This window comes from Bos indicus x Bos taurus, chromosome 22 (genome assembly GCF_003369695.1).
Source record: "Bos indicus x Bos taurus breed Angus x Brahman F1 hybrid chromosome 22, Bos_hybrid_MaternalHap_v2.0, whole genome shotgun sequence".
Taxonomy (NCBI): domain Eukaryota; kingdom Metazoa; phylum Chordata; class Mammalia; order Artiodactyla; family Bovidae; genus Bos; species Bos indicus x Bos taurus.
Genome location: NC_040097.1, coordinates 9,856,292 through 9,872,626, shown reverse-complemented (window position 1 = coordinate 9,872,626; position 16,335 = coordinate 9,856,292). Strand labels below are relative to the sequence as shown.

The window sequence follows — 16,335 nt, the reverse complement described above, 5'->3', positions numbered from 1 at the left end:
TGTTTATACGCTCGGGCGCGCGCGCGCTGTGCGGCCCTCCCGGTGCGCGTGGCCGCTGACGTGCGCGTTCCCGGCCCGGATATCTCGGCTCCTGGAGCTGCAGCCCGTGGGCCGCTGCGGCTTCCTGGGGCGCGCGCCCAGAAGTCGAGGGTCGCGGGCAGGCGCGCGCCGTGCTGTTGGGTGGCGGCACCGGTGCGACGGCGCGCAAGACACCCCAGCTGCGGGGAGGGGCGGCGGGCGGACGGGCGGCTTGCAGTTTAAAGAAGGTTGTGGGTTGGACCCTTGCAGCTCAGGTGACGTCCCCGGATCGCCGGGGCCTAGGCCTGAGGAGAAACCAACCTGCTTTGCGGGCTAGCTTGCGGCCCCGCTCCTCAGCGAAGTGGGCGAGATTGCTGGTACTCTTCAGAATGCGGTGTCCCGAGGCCCATGTGCGGGGTGGGTGCTTGGAGGGTGCTACCCTGATTCTGAAACCGATCGCTGTTTGTCTGAGGGCAGCGAAACCCCTCGACTTTTCTCACCTTGTTTTGATGCTTTGTGTTGGAAAGGGAAGGCAAATCCTAGAAGGCCCGTCAGTGATACCTGTTTTCTTGTTATTAGAAAGTAATTCTTCATTAAAGCGCAATTCTTACACGTCACCTCTGTGCGCTCCGGAAGGGGATCCGCTTCTGTGGACGCTGTGAAAACTACCCGAGCTCTAAAATGCCGCTTTAAATCCTGAAATGCAGCCTTTTCCTCTGTGTGGTTGGGAGGGGCTTACTTGTACTCTCTTAGGTTAAAGGGCCCGCTATTGCTCAGCCAAAAAGTTGCCCAGAACAGAATTGAACAACCCGAGTCAGTGTTTTGCCTTCTTTCGTAATTCCAAAGATCCTCAGCAGAAATTCCTGAAATCTACCTGGAAAAGTCGCTTTTGATTTCACTTTAGGATTTCAGTCCTGTTTCAGCGTTTTTTTTTGTTTTTTGTTTTTTTTAAAAATCCCTTTACTGTGTTCTGGTTTCAGGGAAAATCTAGGTTTGTTCAGAGAAATAGACACTTCTTTTTTCTAAGTCGGACTATCTGCTAGTTTATGTTTTACAGTCTTGCTTCATTAAATTTAAGGGAAAAGAAGCTAAGAGGAACTAAAATTAGCAATCAAACTTGAAAATGATGGGGGTAGTTTTTCCTAATATACGTTATTATCTTAAGAACAAGTTAAAATTTGAAAAGAGGCTGGGGATGGAAGGACTTCTTTGTTCTGTCTTCTTCAGAATGTTACAAGTCTTAAGAACTCAGGACAAGCAGCAGAAATGTATGCACCATGGTGACTGGTGAGTTAAAATTATTCATATGCTGGGAATATGTGTGCAGTTTTTTTCCTGATAATATTGAAGCATTACAAATCCTGCCAATCATTCTGGGTGCTGTCTGCCAGAAACGACTTGGTGCTAGAAAATTGAGTATGTGGGAGAACTGCATCTTCGAATCCAGCCAGTTTGCTGCTTGAACAGTTTTTTCCTCTTAAACTATGTCAGTGCAACTTTCAGGCTTTAGCATGACAAGGCATCACCTTTTCAAAGGATCAGAATGTTTCAAAGACAAGCAGCAAGTTTATCTAGGATACACTTAAAAATATTAATATACCATTTAAGACTACTTTTTCTGAAATTTTTAACCATTAACGTTTGAAGTCTGCATTTTAAATTGGTGTCTGTAGATAATACTTTTCCATAAGCTCATTAGCTAAAATTTCCCCATTACAAGATGTCCTACTTCCACTCCTCTGTGATGCATAATTAGTGTGTCTCCACGAACCTCTGCCTTTCCACAGCCCCTTTCCACATATGTTGCTATTTTAAAGAAAAGATCAACTAGTGATTGAAGTTTCATGTAAATTTGAATTGCTCCAAAAGGTAACCAAAGTTAAGGGGCTTTGGGTGTGGCTGTCCTCCATCATGACAACTTCAGAATCAGTGATTTCTTCCTTCAGGCTTGCATGCCTTCTTTAAGTTGAATCAAATACTAGTTTGTCTTTGATGTGCCATGCATCTTGCTTGTATACTTTTTAAATGGCCAGCCTCTCTCTGTAATGGTCTTTTATTTCTTTGCTTCAAATGTTAGGTGAACTCCTGTTCTTTTCCATTTCATTATAGGTAGGTGCCCTGCATTTTGTTCCAGATGTTTTAAGTCCAGGCTTCACTTAAATGCTTAGCTAGTTTTTTCCTGTCACATTGCATTGTGCTTTCTAATTGTAAGTGCATGAAGAAATGATAGATTAACCCCTTGCTTTGCTGAAAAGGGAACAAGAATGGTCCTTTGGTGTCACACTTTAGGCTAGTGCACAACTGTATGTAGAGCTGCTAGGCTGTGTCAGAAAGCTCTTTTTTTGGCATGTGTATGTGAAATATCTGTCTATACATATTAATTCAGTTGGTCTGTGTACAATCTAGTGAAAAATTTTAAAGTGAACCACTGTGTAACTAGCACCTCTTCAAGAAATAGAATAATGCCGCCACTTTTGAACCTTTCATGAGTCCTTTCTTGGTTATAGCTTCTCACTCCCTAGGGACAGTTACTATTCTGATTTCTGTGATAATCCTGTTCTTTGTTTTTCTTTTTACTACCTTTGTATCCCTCGACAACATAGTTTTATTTAATTTTGAATTTTATATAAATGGAGTCATGCTGTTTGTATCTTTTAGCATTGTGCTTGTGCTTTGTATCTTTCAGCATTGTGTGCAGCTGTGGTTCATTCATTCCCATTTCTGTGTAGTAGTCTGCTGTTCGAACAAACCATAATTTATTCATTCTATTATTGGTAGACATGTAGATTCCCTCCAGTTTGGGGCTGTTAACAATACTGTTATGAACATTCTTGTTTATGTACCTTTGTATGGGTGTGTGTCATGTACATGTAGGGATAGAATTGCTGGGTCATATTTTCAGCTTCATTTAGATAATGCAAACAGTTGTACCAGTTTACATTTCATCAGTCGTTGGTAGGAATGTGAATTTAAGTTCCTGGTTGAAAGTGTGTTGTCCAAAACTAGATCCATAGTGAAAATACCCCTAAATGAGGAGCTTCTCTGTCTAGTGAATGTCCTAATGGGCTAATTTCTATCACAAACCCTATGGTGGGTTGATATCTTTAAGAATAGAACAGTGTCTCCCAATTTCCTTCTTTGAAATGATTCCTTAGTTGTTAATTAGGACAAATGTGACTGTGACTCTTGACTCCTTAAAATGGAAATTGATTTTTTTTTCCTTTGGAATGTGTTCTTCAAACCAGAACTAAGCTATCAGGATCCATTGCTAGTAGATGTGAACCTTGAGAGGGAGCCCAGAAGCACGACCATTGGGTAAATAGGAAGAGGAGGGCTCTGAGGCAGCTCTGAGCGTCTTCTCTTAGTTCATCACATGTTCAAGACCCACTCTGCAGAGCTGCATGGGGGAGCCAGGAAGAGCTATCAGATTTGAGGGCACTCAAGAAGGGGTGATTCCCCTGAGCACGTAGGCCTTCCCGTGGTACCTAAATAGAAAAAAAAAAAAAAAAAAAATCAGCAAACAGAAATGTAGAATTGTTGCTTTGGAGTGACTTTTTCCTCTTGTGGACTAGAGGTAAAGTAATTGGAATGATGATTACTGTGGTATACTGACGACCTGCTCTTAGTTCTTGTAGAAGGAAGTATAGGGGAAATAACCCATAAAAATATGTGCGGTTATAGGGAAAATTTCCTGGGTCTGTTGGTGGGGGGTTGGTTCATCTGTTTATTGTTTTGCAAAGCAGCTGTACTTAAAGTATTCATTCAGAAGCAAATGCTTAGTTACAGACTGTACCTCAAAGAGCTGCAGAGTGTTTCCCCCTTCATTTCTCACTTCCAAAAATTGAGAGTACTCAACTAACCCTCCAGCTTCATGTTTTTCAGAACTATTTTAGTTAATCAGTTTATTTATTGCTCCTCACTTAAGTCTTTGCCTTGAAGCTAATTAAGAATCTTGTTTCTCTGGGAGTTATAAGTTGTAGTTTCATTAAGTTTATCCATTTTTCTTTCTCTGTTACCAGGGCTCAGCCTTTTGTATCTTGTGAGCAACATCTTGAAGCGAACAGTCTTCATTATTATGCAGACTTATGTAGCTTGATGGTTTTGTCTTTCAGAGTTCCAGGTTTTGAGGGGCGGTGGGAATCAAACTATGATCAACCAAAATTGTTTCGTGTGTCTCTTACTGTGGTATAACCACTGTACAAAAAGGATTATTTTTTTAACTTTTTTTAATTTAATACAAGTTGTGGAAAATGCAGGAGTGTATTAAACAGGAAGAAATTTAAGTCTTCCGTTATTCCACACCACCCAGGCATAGCTGCTGTTATGCCAGTTTTTCTTCTTAGGTATGTAATTAAGCCATACCAGGATATATAAATACAATTGTATTAGCCTTCTTTTTCACACATAATGTACTTTCTGTGTCATTACATTTTTTTAGTTTGAAACCACACATTTTGGTTGTGGGAAAGTAGATCTTGTAGGTATTAACATGCTTAAAAAAATTTTTTTTAAAGTTACTATGTTACAGAAAGATCTGCTGAATCAACAAAAAGCTTGGAAACAAACAGACCTTTATATGAATTTGGTGTATAATCAGAGTTGCATTTTAAATCATTGGGCAAAGAAATTTCAGTAATTTAGTAAATGATACAGGGACAAGTTGTTGGGTCTTTGAAAAAAATAAACTTAGAGTTTTACCTCAGATGCAAAAGAAATTCTAAATCAAAGCATTTGATAAAAGATATACTATAAATTTAAAAATTGTAGGTGAATAAGTTTATGGTAAAGGTAGACTTTTTCTGAGCATAAAAACAAAGAAATATCACTCCTATTGAGAATTTCCTTAATTTATCTCAGTGTTGTTTTTAATCACTGTCTGGTCTCAAATATTTAAATGTATTTCTGAAACCTTTTTCTCAACCCCCTTCTAAGCAGTACTTTTGTATCAGGTCAAATGCTGACTTAGTGTACTTTCATTATTGGGATGTGTTGGTCTGGTAGATAATGCCAAGTGAGCAGGTTAAAAGGACAAGAAATGAAGCCTTGTGTATAAATGAGCAGATTGAAATGTTGTTTCAAATTGGACTTTTCCATTATATAATTTTTAAGTTCTGCATCGAATCCATTATTTGTTAATATTCTTTAGCTTCCTCTGATTTAGTGGTTCTCACATGATTCTGTGCACTTGTATAGCCAGTGAAGAACTTGCTGGGAGCTTTGTGAAAGGAAAAAGCAATGGGAATTGCAAGTAATGGCTTCTGCTTAGAGCCAACGATAGACTCTAAGCTTGAAGCACTGCAGAGGGTTTTATACTTGACAGTCTCAGCTACTTAAAATACATGGCTGGCTATAAAACAAAAGGTGATTTTGTCATAGGCTATTTCAAATATTTTCATAAGAACAGAGAAGAATATAATGAACTTGTGTATGAACCTTTATCAACATTTTCTAAGTTTTATAGAATTTTTCCTAATTAAAACTGTTGGTGTTTTCTCTTTTTTTGATGGAAAATTAAAGAATGAACTTTGAGGCTTTATAGCAGATACTTTTCCAAGGTTTTATCCCATTCTTTCTGAGAGATGAGTGTTTTATTTGCTGTCCTGCTTAGGGAATACGTTTATATTTGGACTATTCTTGTGGTGAAACTGATCGTGACAAAAACTAAAATATGGCTGGCAGGGATTAGTGAGAGGAAGGTGTTTTAAATGCCCTAAACTTACCTTTCCTAGAGGATAGATGAGTGTTTAAAATTCATAGATCAGGAAGCAGAGGTCATAGCATACTTAGCTGGTTTTACTTTTCATTTTATACCTTCCTGTACTATTTGAGCAGTTTTTTTAAAAACAATAGGTGTGTTACTTTAACCCTCCCCGCTAAAGCGTCTGCCTGCAGTGTGGGAGACCGGGTTCGATTCCTGGGTTGGCAACCCACTCCGGTACTTTTGCCTGGAAAATCCATGGACAGAGAAGCCTGGGGTGCTGCAGTCCATGGGGTTGCACAGAGTCGGATGGGACTGAGCGACTTCACTTTCACTTTCACAAAAACAAAGACAAAAAATAGGAAACAAAACTAGGTGGAATTCTACACTGAAAACTGAAGAAAGCTTGATTCTGGGAAGAAGAGTTGGTATAATTCTGCTTGTACTTAATGTCAGACTTCAGATGAGGTTTAAGCCTCCTTGATTACTGAAACTTGAAAGAGTGAAGGGAAACAAGGTCACTCAGAAGATTCTGTGGACTACCTTTACCAAGCAGTATTTGTGTGAAGGTTTCCGATTCTGTAAAGTTAACTTACTCTGTTTCTTTGTGCTTGTTCATACTTACCTTCTCCCAGATTTGAAGCAAGAAAAGGTTTTTTTTTGCCTGATTTTCTATACTTCTTAAAAAATTGCTTGAAACAATAGCTACCATTCTAGCACAGACAATCTTCACATTTCAAGCCATCTCTTAAGAATTTTACAGGAATACAACTAATTATTGAAAAAAATGAATTTGGAGAAGTGTAAATTTCAGTTGCCCCCTGCTGGTCTTCTGTAATGGAGGTGAAAAACTGAAATATGTACCGGCATAGTAAAGAACTGGTAAATGGTGGTTCACACAATTCTCTCCTTTATCCCTTTTTGAGCAGAAGGTTGTATGTACTTGAGTATTAGGGTCACATACTGTGAACTTTGTAATGTTATTAGATCTATAGTATGAGAGATGCTTCCTTAAGAAGGAAGTTTCAGTTATGATGCTCTTATCAGAGGGAAGCTTTGACACAGTCTATGCCAATGTGGTTAGTGACTGTGGGTCACCTGTGCTGGAGTGGCCTGCTCTGAATATGAAGCGCTTGGCCTTGAGTGCGTGCATGCCATTGCTTTAGTTGGGTCTGATGCTCTGCCACCCAATGGACTATAGCCTTCCAGGCTCCTCTGTCCATGGGATACTCCAGGCAGAAGTACTGGAATGGGTTGCCATGCCCTCCTCCAAGGCATCTTCCCAACGCAGGGATCAAACCCATGTTTCTAAAGTCTCCTGCACTGGCAGGTGGTTCTTTACTGCTGCACCACCTGGGAAACCCTGATGCTGCCCCTGTTTTATGTGCCATGGGCATTATTGATAGCTTAATCTTGAAGTCTCGTAGCAGACCTCCTAATTTTCTGTTCTGGGAAAGATAACTGAGAGTCTCTGCATCAGAGAGAAGGGAGACCTGGGCAGGAGAGGTGGTTAGAAGAGATGAGAAAGGGACAGATAGGAGTTAAGTTTCAAAAGATAAGAGGCCATCAGCAACAGCTTCACCTTTCACTCCCCTGACCTGTACTTGGCATTTTCTGTACTCTGTTGTGCTTGGGGTTTCCTAACTCCTGTTGTGTGGAGGCTTCCCTGAGAGTAGTGGTCTAGGCATCTTAGACAGGATAAGGTATATATAGTATTCTTTATTTATGGAGAAATACATTTGCAATGTATTATGGGTCTCATAATAAAAGATTTCTTGCTGGGGTCTGTTCTGTTTGAAAGTACCTGAATATAATTTGTATACTATATACTTAAACAGCATCCCACAGAAGTATTACCAGTGTCAGGAAATTAATAGGAGTACGGATCATATTTTTCCTTTGGTCTCTTGCCCTGAATATATGGTGGTTTTTTTTTTCCCTTCAAGGTATAGATTAACCATTTACTAGGGAAAAGCAGAAAATTTTATTGTTGTAAGTTATACATGTCACAGGAACAGAGAGTCATAATCCTTCTTGTTCCACACTGAATTCCAGATGCAACAGATAAGTACCTACGTGTGTCAGCCATTCAGAGAGGACCAGGATACAGTCTTGTCTACTAGAGTTTAGAGCCAGGTGGAAGATAATAATGAGAGGATTACCCACCCACTTTGTATCTGTTAACAGAAGACAGCATCCGGGCAGTGAAAGACTGATATTTCTAGTCTGATGGCTCAAGGGAACAAATCACTTTTTTAGATATTTGAGATTGACCGAGAGTCTTTTTTTGGGCAAAGAGACTCACTTGGTTTGTGTTACTTTCATACCCTTTCATTGCTTTTGTTTGGGAGGTGGTAGTGGTCAAGAGAGAATGGTATGAAAGCGTACAGGACACTCAGCATTCACGGATAGATAGTGGTTGTCCCCCAGCTGCTTGAGGGCTATTATCCACCCTTGTACCTTAAGGTAAACACCCTGATGAAAAACTTGCAAAATTGATTTCTGAGTTTTAGAAGTAACCTAGTTACTTAAGGTACTATTCAACTTCCGTCTCCTACTTATTTAAGTAGTATTAGTTAATATTTATATGGCACTGTCTATATGTCAGGTACTTTTGTAAGTGCGTTACACATATTTAATCCTCATGTCTATGGTGCAAATATTATTTTAATCCCTCTTTTATAGACAAAACCAAAGTTAACTGACTTGTCCAAGATAACACAGCAAAGGAGAGTTTGAGCTGGGTTTTAAACCCAAGAAGTTTGGCTCCAAAATCCATGCTCTTAACCAGTAAGCTATGCAACAAAAGAGTGTGAGCAGTTGATAGCAAAATGAGGTTTTGTGGTGTTTGGGGGAGTGGGGGAGATGAACACATCCCTTGTGTCTAGGGTCATGCCACAGCTAGGTGGCATACGTGTCCCTTCAGTGCAAAACATAGTTGGCAGTGGAACTAGAACATACTGGTAGGAATCCCAGCTCCTGCCTTCCTTGGAGTCTTCTGATGGTTACAGAGTAGTGTTGCCTATGGCTTTCACTGTCTAGTGCTTGATTCTGCAGAGAAGATGGGATTGGCCTGGCCAAGTGATGGGTGGAGTATGTGTTTTCAGCCCATTTCATCCAGTACTGTGACAAATGCTTTTGTTTTTTGTTTTCAGTGTGATAGTTTGATTTAAGAAATGTTAATGGAAACAAATTTCAGATGCCAATAATTGGAAAAAAAAAAGGTTATTTAATAAAATTGTACTTCGGATTCCTTATGTATGCAGCTGCCCTGAATATTTCCAATCCAATGCTAGAATGGTTGCTCTGTGCATTTCAGTATGTTAAAACCATGGCATAGTTTTGACTTCTGTTCATTTGTTTTATTCCTAGGAACCCTGAGGACTCTGCAATATGAATAATTCTCTGGAGAACACCATCTCCTTTGAAGAATACATCCGAGTGAAGGCGCGGTCTGTCCCGCAACACAGGATGAAGGAATTTCTGGACTCGCTAGCCTCTAAGGGGCCAGAAGCCCTTCAGGAGTTCCAGCAGACAGCCACCACTACCATGGTGTACCAGCAGGGTGGGAACTGCATTTACACAGACAGCACCGAAGTGGCCGGGTCTTTGCTTGAACTTGCCTGTCCAGTCACCACGAGTGTTCAGCCTCAAACCCAGCCAGAACAGCAGATCCAGGTTCAACAGCCACAGCAGGTTCAGGTAAAGGGGAGATCACTGTTGAGGTGCATCCTATTGAATGGAATTTGCCATTAGGTTTTTGGTTAGTAGAGCATCACATCTGTATACAAATGTCAGGTTATTTTCACTAAGAAGAATATTCTATTTTTCAAAACATATTATTTTACACGAGGGCTTTCATCGTTAACACTAAAAATATTTGTCACTTCTGTAAACTGAACTTACCATTTGCTTTGGAGAACTGAGCAGTACAGACATGAAGAGGTCTTCTGGGACTGGATTTGGATATGTCCCAACGGCATGTGACCAAAGCTTCCCTTCTTGTCTGTGTCACCCTGAGCCGATCAGGAATATAGGAGGGCTCATCTTAGCTCATTACTAAAAGTAGAGTATTTTAAACTTTTTTTTTTTAATGGAAAGGCTATTATATTTTAGTGACCTTCATTTAGTTGTATAGTTCCATGACTCAGGTCACCTATAGATTTCTAGGCCTGCATTTGATATAAGCCTCAAGAGATAATGCTAATTGATAGTAAGCTTACTGAAGAAGAAGAAACTTAATACATTTATTGAGAAGATACAAGTTGTCTTCTTTAGGGAGTCCTTATGTGAACTGACTAACACTTCCACACATGAAACTGAAAGTCTCCTCCAGTTACAAATGCTGCTTTCTTGCTACTTTCTACTGTGGTTGCATATCACTTTGCCCTCGATGATTTCTACCAGGAGAATAGGAAAGGACGTGGAACATGATGGAGAGGCCGAGTGTGAAGAGGTGTGTTTGGTAAGATAGAAGACTTTGCTCCTTAGCAAAGTAAGTGGGTGTATTGGAAGGACCTGAGCTCTGGAGTTACATTCCTGGGCTTGAATTTGACCTGACCTCTTATTTGTTGATATGATCTTAATCTTCTCAGTTCTAGTTTTTTTATGTGTTGGTAGGGATAGTACCATCCAGTGAGACTGAAAGAGATAGCAGGAAAACATCTGGCACATGGAGGGATGAAGTTGTTAATTCTGATCTTTATGAGAAAGGAAGGATACAGGAAAAGTAAAAAGAGAAGGCTGACTTTTCGGTTTAAGAAATTATTATAAAAAAAAAATTATTCTGTTATCTATAGCTTGGATCTTTTTCATAAGATTAAAATAGTTTGGAATTTGACTTTAATGTGTTTTTTGAGACTTTATATTCAAGATGGCTAATTGAGATCACCTATTAGCATCATCATTGTAACCCAAAGCTCTTGTAAATGGATGAAGAAGTACAATAATAAATCCATGAGATAGGTTCCAATATCATGGACTCAGATTTTCCCATTCTTAGTGACTACAGAGATACTTAAAAATTTTTTTTCTATCCGTGCTGGAAAAAAAAAATGCCATCAGAAATCTAACTAAAACAACTTTTAGAAATTGCGAGTCACTATATTGTACACCTGTATCTTATAAAATTATATAGTAGCTATCCAACCTAGATAGTATATTCAAACGCAGAGACATTACTTTGCCAACAAAGGTTCGTCTAGTCAAGGTTATGGTTTTTCCTGTGGTCATGTATGGATGTGAGAGTTGGACTGTGAAGAAGGCTGAGCGCTGAAGAATTGATGCTTTTGAACTGTGGTGTTGGAGAAGACTCTTGAGAGTCCCTTGGAGTGCACGGAGATCCAACCAGTCCATTCTGAAGGAGATCAGCCCTGGGATTTCTTTGGAAGGAATGATGCTAAAGCTGAAACTCCAGTACTTTGGCTACCTCATGCGAAGAGCTGACTCATTGGAAAAGACTCTGATGCTGGGAGGGATTGGGGGCAGGAGGAGAAGGGGACGACAGAGGATGAGATGGCTGGATGGCATCACTGACTCGATGGATGTGAGTCTGAGTGAACTCCGGGAGTTGGTGATGGACAGGGAGGCCTGGCGTGCTGCGATTCATGGGGTCGCAGAGTCGGACACGACTGAGTGACTGATCTGATACTTAAATAAAAATAATAGGGAATGATTTTTTTTTTTAATCCACTAAATCTAAGAAATTGCCACAAGAGAGGAAGCAAACAGCATCAGGTGATAGAGGAATTCATGTAGGAGGAAACTTTTACGAAAGATAGAGCAGTTCTTAGGGTCCCCTAACCTGAGAAGCTGGAACTTCACCAAGGACTTCAAAGCACGTTTATGTGTCGGTATACATAATGAGTAGCTACCAGGTATAGGATGAAAATGGCTCTGCTGATCAGTGAGGAAAAGATATATTCTATTAGTAGAGTAAGGCATCTACTCCTCTTTTGGAAATAAAGTTGGATATCTTTCATAATACAAATTAGGTCCAGGTGGGTTAAAGAGTCAGATAAAAAGAAAGCAATGAATTATGAAAGGGCAGTATAGAAACTTTTTGTGGTTTTTAGGTTGTGAAGAGCCTTCCTAAGGAAGAAAGTAAACTCTAAAATAGTTTTCCTCAATCTTTTTTTACCCTGAAAGAATCTTTGAACTAATTCTGAGGTCTCAGGGAACTCCTGCATAAAAATTAATTGTATATACAGCTCATGGAATCTTAGCTTGATCAGCATTTGATATAATAATTGAGTAATAATTATCAATGCTCTTTCGGTAAAAATCGTATTTTTTTTCTGTGTATCTACATTTTGGCTAACTTGTTAGGCTACGTTTTATGTGTGGTTCCCTTTCTCACACAGGTCATCGATTTTAATTCAAGTTATTTGTGTAGGTAGAGTAAACCTCATTTTTTCCTTAAAAATTTTTTTTTTCCTATTTGAAGGGGTTTTTGTTTTTGTTTATTCAAGTAGTCCTAAAAATCTTATTATAAATTTCTACTGGTACAAGTTGCTGAGATATGGTTTGTGGTATATGATATGTGCAATAGCAGTCCCCCCCCCCCCCCAATATTTAAAATTAAAAATGACCTTTTAAGGGAATTCCCTAGAGGTCCAGTGGTTAGGGACTCTGAACTTTCACTGCCAAGGGCCTGAGTTCAATCCCTGGTCAGGAAATTAAGATCCCACAAGCTATGCAGTGCAGCCAAAAAAACCCCGAGTGTCTTAAATATGATAAAAATTTGTTTGTTTAAAAAAAAAAAAACTAAACCAGATTATTTGCATAAATATATGACTAAAGATACAACTTTATGTAAGACTGAAAAAACATTTTCTTTTTTTTTTTTTTGAAAAAACATTTTCTTTTTGAGTGACAGCAGGCTCAAATATGGGCCTAGCAATTATAAAATTATTTTATGCACATGTTGGTTTTCTGATCTCTTTTATAGGTTTATATATTCTTTCTTTAAAGTATATTTTTGAAACTAAAATAAGCACATGGGACATAGGAAGGTTAACTCATCTTCCCGTAGCTAGCATTTGCACTCAAGCTGTTTTAACTCGAGTCTGTGCTCCTAACTACTGGTTCTACTACACAAGGAGCATGCAAAATAGAAAAAATAATTAGAAATATGAACAAAGAATATAAATAGGTAGTTCATGGAGGAAGAAATACAGATTGTACTAGTAAGCATATGAAAAGACACTTCATGCTTCTGGTGACTATGGAAGTGTAAGTTTTTAAAATGAAATATGTTTTATTTATTAGATAGGAAAACATTTATGAAGAGTTTACCCAGGGCAGTAAAGGTATGAGAGGATAAATTAGTGGGATTTTCTTGACAGTTAATTTGGCAATACTTGTCAAATGTATTAAGTATGCATACCTTTGGCCTTACATTTGTGTTCACAGATAAACATGTGTATAAGGATATTCAGTGCTGCATTACTTATAGTAGTGCTACTGGGAACAAGTCACTTTCAGTAAAGGACATGGGAAATAATGATACATCTGTAGTATATTGTCCTGTGTAGCCAGAAGAATGAGGTGGATCTATGTATGTTGACAAAGTGGGATGTTTAACAGATTGTAGAGTGTTATAAGCAGTTTAGTATCACTGGCTTTTAACATATGTAGAATGTGGTAGTCCTTAAATAGTAGTAATAAAGCCTGAGAGGAATTGAAGGGGTAGGAGACTAAGAAAGAGTTCTTGAATTATTAAATTATTTGATTATTTAAATTATTAAATTATTTGATTAAACATGAACTTCTTTGTAATTAAAAAAAAGGTGTTGCTTGGGAATATTTTGCTTTGAACTTGTGTAGGACTATGGTTTTTTAACCTTTTCTTCTCTTTCCTAGACACCTCCATGTATTTGTGTTTATGTGTAAAGCCTTTTGCTAGATGCTTAGGGACAACATTGAACAAGACGAAGCTTCCTGACCTTGTGGAACATGTATTATAGCTGGGAGGGGTAAGATGATACATAAGATTTTAAAAAATCTTGTTATATAGTGATAAATGAAAAAGAGAAACAGAGCAAATGCAGGTGGCCAGGGTGAGCCTTAATATGCTGGTGACATGTGAGTTAAGACCAAAGAGAGTTGGTGAATGAACCATATGGCTATCTGAGGAAAGAGCATTCGAAGTCAGAAAGCGCTAAGGCAGGAGCCTGCTCATTTGAAAAAACAGCAGAATGGCTGCGTAAGTAGAGTGCACTGAGTAAAAGGATGAGACTAAAGAGGTGACGTGTCCACTGAAACACGGAGCTGAGCAGGCCTGCCTTCTCAGTTCAGTTGTTAAGACTCTTTGCCCATAGTATTGTGTCTCAACCTAACCCTTTTGATAAGAATGTAAAATTATGCCTATCTTAACGTCATTTGAAATTTCAAAACAGTTTATTGCCTTGAGGGCAGAGGCAGTTTTCTAGATTACCTTAAAAAAAAAAAGTGATAAAATTAGATTGCTTTTTTAAAACCATCTGTCACCATCCCAGAGAGTTTGTTCTGCCCCCATAAATTTCTCATCTTTCCAGTCTAGAAGCAGCCACATAATATTTGACAAAGTAATTATATCCCTAGAATAGTTCTAGTGAATTGATGGGAGAGAAAGGTATGTGTCAAAGGTTAATTAGAGTAGCTGTCAGAGTAAAACTCACTGTGTCTGTTCAGTCTCTGTTCCTACCACCCTCAACAGTTTTGGCCCCCAAATGTGTGTGTGGTTTCCTCCACAATGACCAGTTCTCCATATCAGCTGGCTTGTGTATAATTCAGTTCAGTTCTGACACTATTTGCTTGGAGTTGGTGTCAGATCCCCACAAGTTAAGGGGTCAGTTTGACACAACTGCCCCCCACCCCCACCCCCAGTTCAGAGTTGCCAGTCCCAGATTATCTCAGCTGTACTTCTGACTAACTGGCTATAAGTTGCGGTTCTTACTATCCCTCCTTGGGTTTGATGATTTGCTGGAACAGCTCACAGAAGTCAGGGAAACACATTACCAGTTTATTATATAATTAAGGAAATGATAAAGGATATGGATGAACAACCAGGTAAAGATACACATAGGGTGAGGTTCTGAAGGGTTATGAACACAGGTGCTTCTTTCATCATGGGGGTGGGGTGTACCACCTTCTCGGCACATGGATATATTCACCAACCCAGGAGCTCCCTAAACCTCTTACTTTGGGGATTTTTGTGGAGGCTACGTCATGTAGGTATGATCGATTAGTAACTCAATTTCTAGCCCCTCTTCCCTTTCCAGAGAAAGGGGGGTGGGGCTGAAAGTATCAAGTTTCTAGTCTTAGCTTTGTCTTTGAGGTGATGAGCCCTCATCCTGGAACCCACCAAGAGTCACCTCATTAGAACATAATATGGTCCTAGCATTTATATTATCACTTCGAAAATTACAAAGGTCTTAGGAGCTCTGACGAGGAATCAGAGAAAAGACCAAAAGTTGTTATTTCTCATTATATCAAGTAGCATATGTTTGTTTAAGACGGGGGTACTATCTGAAGGCAAAAGGTAGCGCTCTCATGTAAATACCTTAACAGTTTGTACAATACTAGGAAAGGTTTAAGTTTCCTGTTGTGGGTAGGTCTGCCTGAGCTAGGTGAAAATGGTTCATTTGAAACTTCACGTTCAAGAACCCTCTTGAGTTGGGTACTTCCTGAAGCGTCCACATGGAATTAAATCTGTGTGCCAGAGAGAAGACCCACTGGTGAATTCTAGGAGTCTGATTCTACTTAGCACCCACAGAATTGGTTTTCTTCCCTACATTTCTCTCCAGGGCAGGAACTGAGGCTTCAGATAAGGCTGGTTCAGTCTGGTCCTACTCAATGTAGGATGCTTTGAGGAAGGGGATTTCTCAGCACTCAACTCTTTTGTTGTTAAAAGTAAAGATCTCAAGGTTCATAGATCAAAGTGCAGCTCTTCTTCATTTGTCATCCCAACTTCTGTCCCTCTTCCTCTTTTGCTGTTGCACATTCTCTCTGTGCTGGTATAGTCACTCCCTAACCCATCACCGGGAGAAGGCAATGCACCCCACTCCATTACTCTTGTCTGGAAAATCCCATGGACAGAGGAGCCTGGAAGGCTGCAGTCCATGGGGTCCCTGAGGGTCGGACTGAACGACTTCACTTTCACTTTTCACTTTCATGCATTGGAGAAGGAAATGGCAACCCACTCCAGTGTTCTTGCTTGGAGAATCCCAGGGACAGGGGAGCCTGGTGGGCTACTGTCTATGGGGTCGCACAGAGTTGGACATGACTGAAGTGAGTTAGCAGCAGTATCCTCTCACCACCGTGTAGAGTTGCTGAGTGAGGAAGAAGGTAATTACGAGCCAGGCTTGGCTCTTAGACAAAGATGAGTTTGATCCTCCTCTGATTCTTTAGATATGTGGTCACAGGCAGGCGATTTAACCTCTTTGAGTCCATTTCCTTATCTATATCATAAGAATAAAATAATTTATATTGTAGTTATTTTAAGGACTACATAAAATGCTACGTCTTAAGTACACCGCCTGGCACATAGTAAGCCTTCAATAAATAAATCATAGCTACTGTTGTTTTTTCTTCCTGCTCTGCTCATTAGTTCAATTCCTACCTAGGGCCCTAGTTGC

The 16,335-nt window shown here is 39.6% G+C and overlaps 1 protein-coding gene across 3 annotated transcripts in view; it reads left to right on the top strand.

The window, feature by feature from the left end:
* The window catches only part of QRICH1 (glutamine rich 1), a 42,352-nt gene that overhangs the window by 550 nt on the left and 25,467 nt on the right, over positions 1-16,335 (top strand). Inside the window, exons 1-3 of one of the 3 annotated variants that reach the window (XM_027522990.1) lie at positions 153-435; positions 1,246-1,305; positions 9,089-9,418. In XM_027522990.1, the coding sequence (XP_027378791.1) occupies positions 9,110-9,418 (309 nt within the window). In that variant the 5' untranslated portion in view covers positions 153-435; positions 1,246-1,305; positions 9,089-9,109. Of the gene's footprint in view, positions 1-152; positions 436-1,245; positions 1,306-9,088; positions 9,419-16,335 lie in introns of those variants that run through there. The other 2 variants (XM_027522991.1, XM_027522989.1) reach the window with 2 other exon arrangements.